This window comes from Erythrolamprus reginae, chromosome 6 (assembly GCF_031021105.1).
Source record: "Erythrolamprus reginae isolate rEryReg1 chromosome 6, rEryReg1.hap1, whole genome shotgun sequence".
NCBI lineage: Eukaryota > Metazoa > Chordata > Lepidosauria > Squamata > Dipsadidae > Erythrolamprus > Erythrolamprus reginae.
The window spans coordinates 46,506,825-46,526,514 of NC_091955.1; the positions used below are offsets into that span (position 1 = coordinate 46,506,825).

Here is a 19,690-nt window from a genome sequence, read left to right on the forward strand (position 1 = left end):
AAGTTCCAGGCCTGCAGGAGGAATTGGGAATGTATAGAAAGCAAAGGCCAAAGTGGTTCCAGTGGTGATAGGAATTGTAACTCCTATAATGGGAGAATGGCTCCAACAGATCCCAAGAATTACACTAGAGCACTTTCTTCTGCACAGATCCTTTCATGCCTATGGCAGAAGAGTCAAGACTGAGGAAGATGCATACCACACATAAAGATAAGAAGGGAATTCTCCCCCCCCCAACATCAATCTAATCTAATCTAATCTAATCTAATCTAATCTAATCTAATCTAATCTAATCTAATCTAATCTATCTATCTATCTATCTATCTATCTATCCATTATCATCATCACTCTCTATTTATCTATCATCTATCATCATTCTCTCTCTTTATATACATACACACATACGGACATATCACAGATTTTATTTATTTATTTATTTATTTATTTATTATTTAGATTTGTATGCCGCCCCTCTCCGCAGACTCGGGGTGGCTCACAACAAAGTGAAACAATTAACAACAAATCTAAATTACAGTTTAAAAATATTTTTTTTAAAACCCATTTTCTAAACAAACATACATACAGACATACCATTCATAAATTGTATATGCCCGGGGGAGATGTCTCAGTTCCCCCATGCCTGACGACAAAGGTGGGTCTTAAGGAGCTTACGAAAGGCAAGGAGAGTAGGGGCAGTTCTAATCTCCGGGGGCAGTTGGTTCCAGAGGGTCGGGACCACCACAGAGAAGGCTCTTCCCCTGCGGCCTGCCAACCGACATTGTTTAGTTGACGGGACCCGGAGAAGGCCCACTCTGTGGGATCTAATCGGTCGCTGGGATTCGTGCGGCAGCAGGCGGTCTCGGAGATATTCTGGTCCAGTGCCATGAAGGGCTTTAAAGGTCATAACCAACACTTTGAATTGTGACCGGAAATTGATCGGCAACCAATGCAGACTGTGGAGTGTTGGTGAAACATGGGCATACCTCGGTAAGCCCATGACTGCTCTCGCAGCTGCATTCTGCATGATCTGGAGTTTCTGAACACTTTTCAAAGGTAGCCCCATGTAGAGAGCATTACAGTAGTCGAACCTTGAGGTGATGAGGGCATGAGTGACTGTGAGCAGTGAGTCCCGGTCCAGATAGGGCCGCAACTGGTGCACCAGGCAAACCTGGGCAAACGCCCCCCTCGCCACAGCTGAAAGATGGTTCTCTAATGTGAGCTGTGGATCGAGGAGGACGCCCAAGTTGCAGACCCTCTCCGAGGGGGTCAATAATCCCCCCCAGGGTAGTGGAAGGACAGATGGAATTGTCCTTACACACAGAACAAATACATACAAAGCACATACAAATATCTATGTTTGAAGAAATCCTTCTATGAAATACAGGATAATCAATTATGTGGATAGAGTTGAACAATATGTAACCTCAGAGATCAATTGAAAGCTTTCAACCCAGGCTCTTATCTAACCACAATGAATTTCAGGTTCCTATTCCCTTGAGAGGCTGAAAAAGTAAGACATAAAAATATACCTCATATATATCTCCACCAAACAGAAAGAATGGACAAAATTCTAGCCCCTCATAAGTATATTGGAACCCTGCTTGCTTTATGACCATGATGGGGAACCTATGGTACGTGTGGCAAAGGTGGCACACGCAGCCTTATCAGAGGGCACACAAGGCATTGCCATCAGTATGGATCAGGACACTGCACTGGTTGCAAAAATTGAGCTGCGTGTGCAGCTTCGCATCCCTGTTGTGCGTGTGCATGATTCCGAGGAAGATTTTGCTTCTGCTCAGGAAGCAAAATCTTGTGAGGGGACGCGCACATGTGAGATTTTGCTGAATTTTTTGCTTCACAAATGCACATGTCCCCTCACAAGATTTTGCTTCCTGCACATGTGCAGAAGCAATATCTCACTCGGATCTATGTGTATGTACAGCAGACGCAAAGCTGTGCACACAGTAATGGCGGGAGTGGAAACCCCCACCTGGGCATTGCCCTATGTCAGCTTGAGTGTGCATGCGGGCACTAGCCAGCTGATTTTCAGCCTTGGGGAAGGCTGTTTCACCACTTTGAAGGCTTTACGGAAGCTTCCCTGAAGCCTCCAGAGTGCGAAAAACAGCACAACGGGCAAACCAGAAGCCGTTTTTCCACCATCCCAGGGTGCACATGCAGGGCGGGGAGGGAATGGGTGTGGGCACATGCACATGTACTAGCACATGCGCACGCACACACAAACACACACGCACCCTTTTGGCATGTGAACCAAAAAAGGTTTGCCATCACTGCTCTGGGACCTCACTTTGCCCAATAAGAGCGTGAAACATCAAAAGATTGTGCACTCCTGTCCTGTCCTACAATAACAATGATGGGAAACAATACAATCTTCAAAAAAGATCTTGGAGCAGAACTCTTTCATGAGCAGTTCCTGAAAAACAAATGCTGAGAAGCAAAATCAATTATTTCCATTCTCCCAAAAATACCAAACCAAAAGAATGAGAAAGAAGTGAACAGTAGAGCTCTCCTTCTGCAGGAATAAACATGGATTATTATCTATAAAAGCTTTAAACAGAATGTATTTTCAATACAGAGGGGAGCGGAAATAGCTCTCAAAACCAAATTTGTTAAAAGTGCCTGAAGGGTGAAAGCTTCTCCTGCATGTAGGAGAAACCCCACTGATTCAATTGATCTTAAGGTTTCTCAGACACATTATTAGCCAGAGTACAACTGACCTGACTATAATTAAGCTTAGAATTATGTTTTTCTACATCCAAGGGAAGCAAGGCAAAAAGAACAGTGGCCCACAGATATATACTGATAGACAATTGTACACTACTAAATAATCATCTCTGGATTCGTAATTCATAGTGTTACACCCAGCCAAACTGCCCATATGGTTCTCCGTTGGATTCGTTTTAATCGCAATCACTATTTTGTGCAAAAGCGAGAGAGTTTTCTACCAGGTATTTAATGGAGATTTAAAAGAGTGGCAGTGTGAGAACAATAACTATAAACAGACTGAGTTTCGGCTTCGGATAGAAATTATATTTTAAAAAATCACTTGGAACGATTCAAACAATGGCAAGGGGCTTTCAAACTACCCTTGAGACATAAAGATTTATATAATCAATGCAAATATGTTAACTTATGAAAATGAATATTGTTTAGGATAGTTAAGACAAGATAGATGGGATCTTTTCTGTAGCCTACAAGCAGAGCCTTAGTTCACACTCATAAATGGTCTCTTCAGGCACAAATTTGGTAATTTATCATGGAGTATTCTATGTTATTTTATTGAGATATTTAATATGACAGCTGAAAACCCCCAAAATGGAGCCAAATCATTTTATTTTCTTTTAAACATTAAACATGTTGGGGACCTCATGCATGTTTCTCTCCTTTCCTTCTTTCTTTCTTTCTTTCTTTCTTTCTTTCCTTCTTCCTTCCTTCCTTCCTTCCTTCTTTCTTTCCTTAGGGAAGGAATTTCCTTAACAACCAAAACCTATAGTAATAAAAAGGGCCGAATTTGGATTTCATTCACGCTATCTTTGATTGTATTCACTATAAACTTTGGAGAGTTTTTTAAGTGGACTTCAGAATAAATTAGCTGCCAATTCTTGAACTATATGGGGGATGGGTCTTCGGAGAGGGGCGGCATACAAATCTAAATAATAAATAAATAAATAAAATAAATGGGGGGATGTAGAAAACTCAAGGCCTCAATTCCTCAAGCCTACTCCTCACAGAAAGTTTCCATTAGAAACTTTCCATTATAAAGTGGGCTTTTTCAACTTGCTACTATTAATAGGTTCAGACAACGTTGGCTGAGATTTCCTACATCTATTGAGTACCTGCTTCAAAAAGTTGGGGCTAAACATTCCTGAGCTGAGTGAGACACTAAAAATGAACAAAGGTTCTTACCATAGTGATCACATTAGCTGCTGGGATGGGAAGATTTTCCACTTCCTGGTGCTGCCCTGTCATAGCTAGGAGATTGAGACTTGGGTCAAATGCAGGTCTGGAGAATGCTGATTTAACTATGATTGCAGGGTGCAACTTGCCTATTTTTACATGAGAAGGCAGGTGGAAATGTTTTCCATAATTATTCTGATCACTGGTATCCAAACTTTTTTCAATACTTTGTGTACGATGATAAATGAACATTGGCTTCCAATTCTTCCTCTGATGAACTGCCAAAAAATGTCCACTGTCTCCTGAAAAACACCCTATTTAAGAAAAAAGAAGAAAATTGTTAAAACAGAGTAAAAATACTTCAGGATTAAACTATTAAACTGTTAAGATTAAACTGTCAAACTATTCTTCATAAAAAAATATTTGATCATTCAAAGAACATTACTATTATGAAGCAACATTGAGTAATATCTAAAAAGTCAGATCTTAGACTTATACTGTAGCTTAAAATTAGGAATGAATGCATATGACTAATTGGTGATCAATTTAGTGATATTTAATATATTTGTTAAATTAAAACTATACTTTTTTGCATTTAAATGCCAATTTTTTCTCATGTATACATTTTATTGGCATATTTTTTAGTATTCAATTTTGCTAAGTGCTTTGTGTAGTTTTGTGCACCATTGCCTCAGTTATTTAAGATAATGGACACATGTAAGTAAAATATTATTTCCTGTACATTTCCTTTAAGCATACAAAGTAGAGTGTAAAATTCTACCAAGCGGGTATTTCAATAAACATGTAAACATGCAAACAGTGCAAACTGGGTACTAAATATAAATTTCTCTTCAGTAAACTGGAAAAATAAGTTTGTCTTCTTAGTCTTTGTTCAGCCACATTTCTTTTCCTCCACAAAGAGGACTTGCTTCATACTCAGCTGAAGGATGTGGACATGGCCAACAAAGCCATAATAGAAGAAGTGAGAAATGGCCAGCAGCAGTAGCAATCGCTATAATTGACTACTATCTGTAAATACTTGATGGAGAAGGCTAGACAGTGGGAAAGACCAGGGGGATCTTCCCACTATTTTGTGGCACTGCCTTCAATTGGCTTCCCACCAATGTTTTGGTGGGAGTGGAAAGAAGGGTGAACCTCAAGACTTATTCTTTCTGTTTGTTAAAGGGAAAAGATGCCACAGCACTGCTACAGTTGGGGAATGAAGTGTCATCACATCTTAGATGGAAAAGAAAAGCCCTAGTAAATAATTCTTTCCTCAAAGGGTTGTAAACCATTGTGCTGCTGCTATCAATGCTCCAGAGAACACAGCATGTTTGTCACCAAATCTGAAGGCTTTTAGAAGAAGTTGTGTTGGTGTCTATATGTGTATGTAAATTATGTGTATGATTATATATGTGTGTTCTTGGGGAAAGCAGCTAATGGCATATGCCTGTTTTCAGGTACAGTATATAGATGTGGTACCTCTCTCATCTATCTGCATCCATACATCTACATTTTTGTTAATTTTTCTGTCTCCTAATTTTCTTTTGTATTTATGACCTATTTTAAATATTACTACTATATGATATATTTAACAAGTGGAATGTGGTAAATATATTTCTGTATTCTAAAACATCTTTTTGAAATAGATGTCAGCCACACTTCCTCTTCTGAGTCTGAAAATGACATTCCATGAGAAAATTAAGAAATGACAAATTCAGATGAAAATCTTTGTATTCTTGAACACACAGGATTTAAAGCTTTCGAATTACATCTAGATTCTGAAATAAGCTGGTCAGAACTAGATATTATTAAACATTCAACCACATTAGGAACATCCATTCACTGAAGTAAAAACCTGGAACAAGTTCAATGACCCATAAATAGATGATGCCATCATAACTAGTGATGGACGAACCCAATGGTGTTCAGGTTTGGCAAGTTCAGACGAACTTTATGCAAAATTTGGCCGAACCCGAACCAAACCCGAACCCGAACGGGGAATCCGACCAAGAGATTCCAGGGACAGAGCTTTGACGTCACATATACCGGCAGGTTGCTAAGGACGCCAAGGTGATCACTTCCTGGATTCCATGGAATCCAGGAAGTGATCACATTGGTGTCCTTAGCAACCTGCCGGTGACGTCAAGGCTCCGCCCCCGGAATCTCTTTGTGGGAGGGATTCCCCATCTCCTTCAAAGGGAGGTCTTCACGTAAAAATAAACATTGTTATTTTTACAAAAAAGGATGCCACAGCCGCACTGCAAGCAAAGGGCGGTCCTTTCACGTAAAAATAAACATGTTCATTTTAACATGAAAGGACCGCCGTTCGCTTGCAGCGCCACTACTGTGTCCTTTCACATAAAAATAAACATTGTTATTTTTACGAAAAAGGATGCTGCAGCGGTGCTGTAAGCAAAGCACTGCCCTTTGCTTGCAGCGCCGCTGCGGCGTCCTTTTTCGTAAAAATAACAATGTTTATTTTTATGTGAAGACCTCCCTTTGAAGGAGCTGGTGACATCAAAGCTCCGAACGCCAAACACAACCCTGAACTTTGCCCGAAGTTTCAAAAAATTTCAGGTTCGGGTTCGGCATACTGAACACCGCAAAATTTGGTACGGACCCGAATTGTGCGGGTTCGGTTCGCCCATCACTAATCATAACAATAATTCTTCTAGAAAATTAGACTCTCCTGAAGTCTAGAATATCCTATGACTAAATAAGGCCTGGTAAAGCAGAAATTAATAATTATGGAATAAGGCAATTTTGGTAAAACTAATTGATTGACTGAGGAAACAGCAGTCTCTGAATTTTGTTACATATGAAATTATGGAATAAAAGTTTCAATAGAGAAGAAAACATCATTCTGACTCTTTCATTATGAATATGAGATGTTCAAATAGCTTCAAAATCACAGAACTCAGATCTTGTAAATTAGTATTCTGGTCTATAAGGAAATCTTATATGTAGAGACCAAAACATTGTTCTCCGTTACTTGTTGACATACGTCACTTTTAAAAAGTTTCATAATGTTCTAAAAATAAAACTTTAACTAATTCAAGGATGATTGATAACTCTATATCCGTGAGGGTGAACCTATGGCACATGTGCTAGAAGTGTCATGCAGAGCCCTTTCTGTGGGCAAGTGCACAGTTGCCAGCTGCCCTTTTGGTTTCCAGTGCATGCACGTGCTGGCCAGCTGGTCTTCCAGTTTCTGGCACTCCAGTGCACATGAAGACCAACTGTCCAGAGAGCATGCATGCACTGGAAAGCCAAAGACCAGGTTGATGGCACGTGCATGTACACTGACCAGTTTTGGTCTTCGGGTTTGCAGGTATCTGGCACTCAAGTACATGCATGCCTGCACATGTTCCAGTTTGGGCATTTGGTGCCAAAAAGGTTTGCCATCGCTTTTCTATATATTGCATTATCCATTAAAGAATATGGTGATACTTCCAGTTGAGGCAGGAAAAGGCCAAGTATTTTCATCAAAGTAATCAGATCTGACATATGTCATGATGATTATACACTAGCATAACCAATATTCTTAATCTTGAGAAACATATGCAGGTCATTTCAACTTCCTTTGACTTTAATGCTGCACATACCTCAGCAATAACCAAAGAGTAATATTTCTGCGGAAAGTAAATATAATGATGTTATACCTAGAGAAATTATGGTCATCAATAGACACAGACATAAACAATGTCTATATTCCTTGCAAAAAAGACAATTAATAATCCAAACGACCAAAACACCTCCCTACCAGAATCAACACTCAGATGAGCATAGAATAATACCCAAGAATAATATCAGACCAACAATTAAGAAGCAAACAATTCCCAAATCAAAGAACTGCCAAACAAATTAACACTAAACAGCCCAACCAAAGAACCTCCAAGACTTGCACCTGGTTTTAAAAGGTGCAGATCTGTCTATATATCTCATTTGTATTGTCAGACCAGTTAACAGTTATCAATTGATTGAAACAATCTTAATTCCTTGGACACTGCTTAATCTATTAATATTTTGTAAATAAAATTAAACATTTAAAATAACAAAGAACAATATTGAAAACATACATGAGGGCATTAAAACCATAGGTCAGAATAGTTTCTGTCATTATTATCTTCTTCCACATTCTTTTTTCAATAATGCTTCCATTCATTTACTCTTCCATTAAGTGTGCTAATATAGTGCACATTTTAAATGATATCAATGCACAACTAAATATAAACCTGTCTGGAGCCATCATGCCTCACATCTGTATCATCTCTGTAGAATGATGGTCTATATCTATTCAATTTTACTAAAACAGGAACAAACAGAAAAAAGGGATTGGCTTCCTTATTTTATTCACAAAAATGCTGTTCAAGCCTAGCTATAGTATTTGAGCCAAGTGGATTGTGCATGGGTTTACTCAGGTAAATTCAGATTTGATTGTCTGGTCCTTAATGTACATTCTTTCAATTCATTAACATCCAAAGTATTGATTTATGAATTATGGTCAATGCTTGGGCATTTCCCAGAAGGTGTTCAACCAATAATATACTAAAAGATGCTGCCTTTTTACATTATCCCTGGGAATCACTTAAAATAATAATTTTTAAAAATGTCTCACTTCCCATAGATCATAACTCAGAATTAGATTAACAAGCTTCTACAGCAATAATTCAGGTGAATATCCCACCTGACTTACCAATTTTGCTCATTTTTGCCTTGTTCCTCACAAGGAAGATGTTTTGGTTTTTTTAATAGTCATTTTATTAAAGGTTATAATTAAAACAATGCACACTAATGTAAACTAATTGAATAAAAAGAAAGAAGGAAAAGAAAGAGAAAAGGAAGAAAAGAAAGAAAGAGAAAAAGAAAAAAATATAAAGGAATGGTTTCATCTTCATCACAATAAGTAAAAAACTGTTTTAGTAATTTATCAGTCTAAAAATACAACAAATAATCTCTTTCTTCCTGTTCTGTCTCACATGGCAACCGACCAGTAATTAACCTCCAATAAAGGCTCAGTTACAAGGTTTCGAAATGAAAGAGTCTATTTAAAATAAGGTTTGTTGAGAAGCACAAACTAGGACAAAGGAATGTCTCCCAACTGCCCAAGTTCAGAACAGGAGGCTTCCAAAACAAAAACAGAATTACTCACAGCATTCTTTAACCCTATAATTGTTAAGAACTGTAGCAAGGTAGGTTTGAACAACAGGCAAAAACTCTGAATGTGCTCTTTTCCTTCGAAAGATCAAATGTTGATTTGCTGCAAAGGGAAGCTCCCAACTCCTCCCCCTTATATACACTCTGGAAGTGTATAGACTGTGCACAGCTGTTCTCAAGTCCTTCTTTTAAGTCTGTGCAACTTCTCTTGCCTCCCCCACATTCTTCTGACCCTTGCATCCAGGATAGGATCCCTCATCTCCTCTTCCTCATCAGACCCAGGCAAAATCCCAGTTGAGGGTTGCAAAGCCTGAATTAGGGGTTCTATAGCCTCTGCAGGAATCTCACATTATCTGTCCCTCCTCCTCACTGTCTGATTCCTCTGATAGCCACACGGGCAGTCCAACCACAACACTTCTCATATCCCATCTCTTATCTATAAAAACCTCCATCCACAAGCATAATTATTCAAGGTTTGGTGTCAGCAAAATCCATTAAGAGATAATAACGTATCTATTTTAATCTCCATCAAATAAATCCATTTTGCGTTACGTCCTTTTACCTCTAACAATCTTAATGTTTAATCCATTCAAATAATATCATAGAACTTTATTTCATTTCATTTTTTCTTTGTCTCTTCTCACAAGATTCTTCAAAACTTTAACAAGATTTTTTCTAATTCCAAAATAGAAAAATATCAAATCATTTTCTTGATTTATGATTTGTATAGTTCTTTTTAATTATTAAGACATAAGATGATGCCCAGTGTAACATCTGTTTTCTTATCATTCTTGTAGTCTGTCATTTGTTTTTGTTTTTAAAAATAATTTTTATTAGACTTTTTTTTTAACAAACACAGACAGAAATTTATACAATTTCCTTCTTATACATATTTTTGCATTGTAAAACATTTTTTCTTGTATGTTTCACTCTTTGATTTTTCATTTTATTTTATACATATTATTCATAAATCAATTTTCATCCATCATAATATTAAATGTACTCTATTTCTACCATTCCTTCTATATCCTTTCAACTTTACATTCCTTCCCCCCCGTAGCTTTTGACTCCAATATCACTTTCTTTCAATTTATTCTCTTATCTTTTAACCCTCTTTTCTAGCCACTTGTACCGTGTTTCCCCGATAGTAAGGCAGTGTCTTACTTTCTTTTTACCCCCAAAAGCCCCCCTATGTCTTTCTTTCGGGGTATGTCTTATATTGGAAAAAAATTGAAAGGGTCGCATTCCTGAAGGCTCAAAGTTGACTCAGCCTTCCATCCTTAACGAGGGTAAGTCAGAAAAGCACAGGGTCTGCAATGTTTGGGGTCCATCAGCTGATGAAAGGCACCGAAAAAAAGGAGGAAAGGAGCTAAAAAGAAGCAGCAGGATTGAAAGACCCGCATAATTTCCGAGCCGAGATAAATGAATGATGAAACCTGGACTGCCGGGCGGCCCGCCTGGAACGCCAGCAATGCCGCCGGGCCGATTGCCGAGCGGGGACGGGGTGTGGGAGGAGGCAGCGCTGCACCAGACCCCTCAGGCCGCTCCGCCCGGGATGGGGCTCCTCCGGAGGGGCGCACGGGGGCTCGGGAGGAGCCCCATCCCGAGTGGAGCAGCCTGAAGGGTCCGGTGCAGCGTTGCCTCCTCCCGCGCCCCGTCCCCGCTTGGCAATCGGCCCGGCGGCATTGCTGGCGTTCCAGGTGGGCCGCCCAGCATAAGCAGCGGTTTCGTGCCTCTCTTGCCGAGCGAGGACAAGGCGCGGGAGGAGGCAGCGCTGCACCGGACCCCTCAGACTGCTCCGCCCGGGATGGGGCTCCTCCCGAGCCCTCGTGCGCCCCTCTGGAGGAGCCCCATCCCGGGCGGAGTGGCCTGAGGGGTCTGGTGCAGCGCTGCCTCCTCCCACGCCCCGTCCCCGCTCGGCAATCGGCCCGGCGGCATTGCTGGCGTTCCAGGCGGGCTGCCCGGCATAAGCAGCGGTTACGTGCCTCTCTTGCCGAGCGAGGACGGGGCGCGGGAGGAAGCAGCGCCGCACCGGACCCTTCAGGCTGCTCCACCCGGGATGGGGCTCCTCCAGAGGGGCGCACAGGGGCTCTCCCCGCCGGGCAAGAGGCAAAGGTGGCGGCAGGAGTAGCGGAGGTGAGGCGGAGAAGAAAGAAGCGGCGGATAGCTGGCGAGGCGCCGGCTAGAGGGCTGGACCCCAGCAAAGCCGGCGGCGGGAGCGGCGGCAAAGCGGCGGGGTCCAGCCCTCTAGCCGGTGCCTCGCCAGCTATCCGCCGCTTCTTTCTTCTCCGCCTCGCCTCCGCTACTCCCGCCGCCGCCTTTGCCTCTTGCCCGGCGGGGAGAGCAAAGGTGGCGGCGGGAGTAGCGGAGGCGAGGCGGAGAAGAAAGAAGCGGCGGAAAGCTGGCGAGGCGCCGGCTAGAGGGCTGGACCCCAGCAAAGCCGGCAGCGGGAGCGGCGGCAAAGCGGCGGGGTCCAGCCCTCTAGCCGGTGCCTCGCCAGCTATCCACCACTTCTTTCTTCTCCGCCTCGCCTCCGCTACTCCCGCCGCCGCCTTTGCCTCTTGCCCGGCGGGGAGAGCAAAGGTGGCGGTGGGAGCAGCGGAGGCGAGGCGGAGAAGAAAGAAGCGGCGGATAGCTGGCAAGGCGCTGGCTAGAGGGCTGGACCCCAGCAAAGCTGGCAGCGGGAGCGGCGGCAAAGCAGCGGGGTCCAGCCCTCTAGCCGGTGCCTCGCCAGCTATCCGCTGCTTCTTTCTTCTCTGCCTCACCTCCGCTACTCCCGCCGCCGCCTTTGCCTCTTGCCCGGCGGGGAGAGCAAAGGTGGCGGCGGGAGTAGCGGAGGCGAGGCGGAGAAGAAAGAAGCGGTGGATAGCTGCGGCAAGGGCTCGTTAGCCGGAGCGTATGCCGGCTACCCCCCGCAGTTCCTGCCACCGGGCGTGGCGCTCGACCCCAGCAAACCCTAACAATTGTTTCAAGTAATTAGAGATTTTCCGTTGATTAAAGATCTGTTATAGATTAGAATGTTCTTACATATAACTTTTCAGTTTATCCCCAATGTCAAGATTGCTAACTAGTTAGTATAGAGTAATATTGCTGTACATCAATAGATATAAAAAAACCCCTCTTTCTTTCTTTTCCTCAAAGTTACAGTAAAGCAAACACATATTCATTCCCCAATCTAGAAATCAGAGCACTGATCGGTGTAAAATAGCCATGGTGCTGGTCTGGCTTATAAAGTACGGTGATAGAAAATACATAATAAACTCCTTAAAGGTTCATTTTATATTGTATGTAGTCAGTCTTAAATTATGCAAAATATTCCAGAGTTTCAAATTATTTATTAAAAGAAAATTTTGATGTTTTGATGTCTTCTTTTTGTTTCAAAAGATAAAAGAAGAGTTTTGTGTTTGAAAAGAGAAACCTCTTTTTCAAAACTCCATTCAGACCAAAGAATTACAAGAGTGCTCTGAAAATCAGCCTCAAAGCCAGAGACTCTCAATTGAACTTAGCTATTTCTAGAAATCCTGTCCAACATCTCTTTACTGTTGTAGCTTTTGTTGTCATTTGGTCTCAGCCACAATTACATCTATTTTCAAAGAATTCCTGACTTTGCATCTTCTTGATGTGTGAGGATTTGTGATTATGGAGTTAATACATCAGTGGGAGAGTCAAGTCTACATGGAGAATTAAAAGTGATCAAGGCAAATTCCGGGCTTAATGTGAAATTGAAACTTTTGGTAGTGCACTAATCAGACAGGCAAAAACCTGGAAAGAAATAATATATTCTCAGTTCTTCCTTTTGTTCAACTTTTTAAGATCATGCAAGTTTCTTTATATGAACTTCCACAATTTACTGTATAAATTAACTGATTCATTAGATGCAGTCAGCACTTCCTCTTATCATCATCAGTTTCAGTTTGGTTGACAGTCTAGAAAACAAACAGCATGGCAGCTCCCATGGGTTTATTTCAGCTTTAGAGTGAATTAGGAAAAGTTTAATCCACTTGCACTGTTTTATGTTTGATGACAAGCAGTCTTATGTTTTCCTGCTAAGCACCTGCATGTCATAAGCAGTTGAATTAAAATTATTATCATATTGAAATCAAATCTGATGGGGTTTTTTTCATTTTTATTTGGTGTGCGTCAGAAGAGGGGTAGTCTTATACAGTGAGTATATCTCAAATTCTATATTTTAACTGGAAAAGTTAGGGGGTCGTCTTATACACCCAGTCGTCTTATACGCCGGAAAATACGGTAGTTGGTTCAGTAGTTCAAACAAACCCTTTCTCAGTTTCTTCGTGACAAGATCTGTAAGTTCAAATTAGATTCCCCTGATGTGGCAAGTTAATAATAGAGGACAGTTAGATTGGTAAATAGCTTGTGGCTTGAGATCGCTTGAGATCGCTTGGAGCAGCTCTGTGTGTCTTCTTTTCTCCGTGGATAATTAACAGTGTGACCAACTCACGTAGCTTCACAGAGGCTATCAGGGTTAAGCTAGGATCTTGTAAACTGTTCCCTCTCCTTTCCGTAGCCTCTACCAGCGTGGTGATTAGATCTTAGTCAGATTAGGGTCATCCGCTTTTCTATCAAGAAGGAGAAGTCTCTGAGTTGTCTCCGAGTTGTAATTCCCGCTGCTTGTGCTCAGCAGCTCCTCCGGCCTCGCGCCTCTCCCAGTGAAAACCGGCTAACCGGGTCTATTCGGATGCCTCCTCTCCTCCTTTTATAATGGTGGCCAGCGAACGCCCCGAATCGCCAGAACCTTCTGAACTGCCACCTCCAAACTTCCGTTGATGAGGATGGTGTTGATATGGAATTTTAACTAACTTAGTTATTGCTGTAGTGCTTGTCATTTTTCCTATTCTTAGTATATTTTTCCAAAATGTCATACAGTAGCTTAGCTATTGACTTACGGTATGTCCATAATAGCCTTATTAACACAAGTATAAATGCATATAAATTTAATTAATAAATAAATATCCAGATACTGTCTGAATAGTTTGACACTTTAGGATTCTCAATAAAAGTTATCTAGAAAGGCATAAACTTGACCAAGATCCAGAATATGGATATAAACAAATTAAAATTGACATGTGTGGGTTAAAGTGTTCAGCACAGCATTCAATAGCTTATTTAAAGAATAAGAATACAATAATTACTACTAATGTTATTTTGAAATGTACATTTTAATATGTATAGTACATATATTTATTTACAGGTTGTTTAAAAGTTTACATTGCATTTAACATGAAATCTAAAAGAGGGATAAGATGTTTTGCAATACGTTTGATTAAATTTCCTGCACATGGATTTAATATACAGTTGAAATAGACAGAACCTAGTTTCTGCAGAATATACCAAATTATTATTTATTATTTATTTATTTATTAGATTTGTATGCCGCCCCTCTCCACAGACTCGGATGCTATTAGATGCTTCCACGAAGCTACCAAAACCTTATCTCAAAATGTTCACATGTCTCTGATATCTTTCTTTGAGTGACATGCTGAAGTATACCCACTTTGCAGAAGTGCACAGGTTGATAATGTTCAGCATTTTTAATGTTTTCTTATATACACAGTACTATCATTTCTATTTAACAGCAGTCAAATCTGCATTATAGTCATGGACCAGCATAAGAAGAGTATAACAGTAATTTTAAAAGTAACAGTAATTAAAAACATTAATTAAATACAGGGAAACATAAAAATTAGTATATGGCTAACTAAACCCACCACAATACAAAACATTCTTAACTAACAAGTTACATCATCTGGAGGATTTGAATTGCTGCTTCACAGAACATGGCAACATTATAGCAGGGTTTGTATCTACAAGCAGGAGAGGGGATATTAAATTGTCCTGGTGCCATAGGTATTTATACAGTATTGTGAGAAGGTGGCTTGTGCAAATGTCTATGAGGCACAGGTACTGGGGGAATATGTGCCCTGTTGTTTCAATATACCAAGAGTTACAGGGGATTTTATTTAATGTATAGATCAAAGTTATTGAGATTAAAATGCACATTCACTTTATGTCCAATCCTAATGCTAATAAAATTATTAGTTTCCTTCATAGGGGGTTTCATTCAAATTCATTTATCAGTTTGTGAATGATAGTGTGGCAAAGTTCTTGGTCAAAAATTAATCTAAAGTCTTCAGAGAGGGGTGGCATACAAGTCTAATAAATTATTATTATTATTCAAGGCATACTCACTTTGTTCTGGAGAGCTTCCTATTACTATTATTGTAATACACTAGTACAATTCTTTTACCTTATCCATAAGCATCCACCCGGAGTTAAAAGGCAATTAGTGTTGTTACATACATTACATAAAATTATTCAAATAATGTTAATTATTCACCTGTGTGAACTGGTGTCATTCCTGCAACAATGTGCAAAGTCTTTTTGACATTTATCATGTCTTCTGAATGCCTATTATCTCATCAATAAGACAAATGAAGAATGTGGCTGTCTCATTGCATAATTTATTTAATTAGCATCTATAAATATATTTTATCCAGCATCCTATTGACATAATAAATATTGTAGATTTCACATCATATAATTATATCACAATGAAAAGTCTTTTCTACTGTGAATTTTGAATGAAAGCCATTTTTAAATTGAGTTGTTTCAACCCAAGTTTAATGAAGGATATATTTCAAGAAGATCTGCAGCAACATTAAATACTGTGCATTTTAAGGATATATATATATATATATATATATATATATATATATATATATGTGTGTGTGTGTGTGTGTGTGTGTGTGTGTGTGTGTGTGTGTGTGTGTGATATATATATGTGTGATATATATATGTGATTCGACACAAAAATGTAACCCTTCCCTGGTACAGAGCTGAAGGGATTGGATACTGTAGCCTAGAGGATAATTCTCTGCCTTACAAGGCAAAGGTTGCAGGTTCAAGTCCCAGTGGGTATGGCTAGCTGATGAGGCCAAAATAAGGCCGAAATAGATCTATCCTAGTCTCCCTTAATTTTCAAATTCAGCTTAAATATATGACACATACAGATAGAATTGTCGGCTATCAATAAAATTAACTACCTTGGAAATGGCCCTGGGTTGAGCCGAGAGGCAAAACAGGAGCTGTGATGTTCCTTCAATATACCAGGGTGATTCGACACAAAAATGTAACCCTTCCCTGGTACAGAGCTGAAGGGATTGGATACTGTAGCCTAGAGGATAATTCTCTGCCTTACAAGGCAAAGGTTGCAGGTTCAAGTCCCAGTGGGTATGGCTAGCTGATGAGGCCAAAATAAGGCCGAAATAGATCTATCCTAGTCTCCCTTAATTTTCACATTCAGCTTAAACATGTGACATACATATATATATATATATATATATATATATATATATATATATATATATATATATATAGAGAGAGAGAGAGAGAGAGAGAGAGAGAGAGAGAGAGAGAGATGCATAACACTAAATCACAATTTATAATTCATAACTGCAGGATATAATTAGATGAATTTTCCAGTTCTGTTTGTCAGCAGACTGGTTCTTCTTTGCTACATGATCCAGGAATCATACTGCTGGTGTTTTTTCAATGGCAACATTATATGGTCTATTAAAAAGTGTGTACGTATTTTGAACATGATAGAAACCTAATGCTCACTAAGAAGACAAATATTCATCCAGGCTGTGTAGCATATGGTGGCTCTCATGACTGAATATTGCTGAAATGGATGGTGGAGAGAAAGAAAGAGAGGATGGGAGGGGGAGAGATAGAATCCATTCATTTGGAAAATAGTTATGGAAATTGCACAGCTAGAACCTTTTTCTTGACACCTACAAACAGTACTTTATTAATTGCAGAAAACATTGTGTTTAAATCATAGGAAGAAATCACTAATGCAATGCATTAACCCTGACCTTCAGCTTCCAGAAACAAACTATCTTCTACAAAAACAAAACATGGCCCAAAATACATGTAGATTGTCATCCAACTTAAAATAACAACATGGCAAGCCCCTTCCATACTGTTGCCAAAAACTGTATGGAAATGTACATGAAATGTTTAGGAATTGAGCTTGATTTGACGAAGAGCCGCATTTACCTTTATCAGCAATACAAAACCACAGTTGTAGATGAAGATAAATCTTTCTGACAGAAAAACAATTAGAGTCAACATTCTTTGAAGGGAGAGAGTCAAAGAATAACCTGAATGAATCCACTGTAAATGGAGAGGGGCTGAAAGCAGCTTACAGAATTATAGAATGGCTTTGAATTTGGGTTAATGGGTCACTGGGCCCTTGGGGGCAAGCAAGCTAGATCTCCCCATGAAAAATTAATTTTCTCCATAGTAACCAACCATTTTGCTTTTACTGGACTATTAGTACATGCAGTAAAATGGTACAACCATGTTCAGTGTATTTATATCCAATCTCTAAATCTATATACAATTTTAAAGGTTTAAAATTCAAAACACATCTGAATATGGGAATTCTTTGAGTCTGCAGCAATTAGCTATCACAATTCTGAATTCCCCCTCTATTGAGTACTTTCCAGATCCAACACATTTCTCCTATAAAATACTAACCTATATATTTCATTCATTTTTGGTAGGATTTATTCTCAGATAAGTGCAGTTTTTAAAATTTGCAAGCAGGAATAAGCAAACCATTGGTAAATGGCACTGATAGAAATACCATTCAAATGCTGGAGCAGTTATACCATACCTAAAGCAAACAAGTAAATATTTGGAAAGAATTTAAATAACATTATAGAACAAAGACCATTTTAGGATCTGAGTCTTGTGAAACAAAACATATGGTGGGCATGGTGTGGCTTGGTGGTGTGGCTTGATGGGCGTGGCAGGGGAAGGATACTGCAAAATCCCCATTCCCTTTCCATGAGATGAGCCAAGGTGGCACAGTGGGTAGAGTGTATCACTGCAGGCCACTAAAGCTGACTGCTAGATCTGCAGGTCAGCAGTTCAAATCTCATCACCGCCTCAAGGTTGGCTCAGCCTTCCATCATTCCGAGATGGGTAAAATGAGGACCTGGATTGTAGGGACAATATGCTGGCTCTGTTAAAAAGTGCTATTGCTAACATGTTGTAAGCTGCTCTGAGTCTAAGGAGAAGGGCGGCATAAAAAATTGAATGAATGAATGAATGAATGAATAAATAAATAAATAAATAAATAAATAAATAAATAAATAAATAAATAAATAAATTCCCGGGGAAAGAATATAGCAAAATCTCCATTCCCACCCCACTCTGAGACCATTCAGAGGTGGTATTTGCTGGTTCTCTGAACTACTCAAAATTTCTGCTACTGATTTTCTAAAACCTGAGAGAACCTGCTGGATTTTCCCCCTGGTATGGTTCCACTCATGGGTCAGATGTCCCTGTGATCCCTTAAGATTTCTGCCTTCAATTTTACAATGTTGGCTTTCACTGTGGGTTAAACCCACAGATGGCCTTTTGGATTCAATATCTGAAGAAGATAGATTTAAAATGGTAAGACTGCAGTGGCAGAAGAAGTTCACAGTAAGCTTTCCAAAAGGTAATATCAAGTAAGGATTCTCACCATTCAAATGCCTAGAATTCAAGACAGCCTTAGCAAAGTTGTCTGTTGCCCTTTCACTGAAGTTGCTGAAAGAATTAGCAGAGGCCTAGGATGCTGTTTGGGGAAGCCCTACAGTATAACATACAGCAATTCACTTAGTGACTGTTTGAAGTTACAAGAACCCTGAAAAAAAGTGATTTACAGACAGTTCTCATTCTTGCAGCCACTGCATCATTCCCATGGTCATGTGATCAAAATTCAGTCTCTTGGTAACTGACTTGCATTCCTGATGATTACGGCATCCCAGGATCATGGAATTGCCATTTGCAACTTTGGCAGCAAAATCAATGAGGGAAGCTGGATTTCCTTACTGACCATATACTTAACAGCAGGGATTCATTTAAAAATCATGGCCGAAAAAGGTCATATGATTGGACACGACTCCCTTAACAACTGTCTTGTTTAGTAGTGGAAATCCTGATCCCAATTATGGTCATAAGTCAAAGGTTGCCTGTAGAACAGGGGTCTCCAACCGCCGGTCCGCGGACCGGGACCGGGCCGTTGGGGGTTTTCAGCCGGTCCGCGGCGCCAGGGCCCCCTCGGCCTTTCCGCGCTGCCCACCGCCCGCCCGATTTGCCCCCTCTGCTCCTCTGCCACCTCCTGCCTTTCACCGCAGCTCCTCCCGCACCCGGAACGCACGCCCTGCCCGCCTCACATTTGCCGAGAGGACTTTCGCCCCGGGCTCTCAGCAAGGGGGCTGCATGAGAGGCGGGGCCGGCGGAAGGTGATATTCAATGTCGGGGGCGCACGGGCGGTTTTGCGCGCGCTCCCTATCTCCCTGCTAGCCCACTCGGAATACTGTATTCAAAATAAGAAAAGCCTTCGCCGGCAAAGGCTTTTCTTATTTTGAATACGTATTCCGAGTGGGCTAGCAGGGAGATAGGGAGCGCGCGCAAAACCGCCCGTGCGCCCCCGACATTGAATATCACCTTCCGCCGGCCCCGCCTCTCATGCAAACCCCCTTGCTGAGAGCCCGGGGCGAAAGTCCTCTCGGCAAATGTGAGGCGGGCAGGGCGTGCG

At 40.7% G+C, this 19,690-nt stretch overlaps 1 protein-coding gene across 1 annotated transcript in view; it reads right to left on the minus strand.

Moving 5' to 3' along the window:
- PTPRR (protein tyrosine phosphatase receptor type R) overlaps positions 1-19,690 on the minus strand; it is a 111,588-nt gene that overhangs the window by 89,884 nt on the left and 2,014 nt on the right. The window contains exon 2 of the mRNA XM_070755707.1: positions 3,922-4,226. Within this exon, the coding sequence (XP_070611808.1) occupies positions 3,922-4,226 (305 nt within the window). The remainder of the gene's footprint in view (positions 1-3,921; positions 4,227-19,690) is intronic.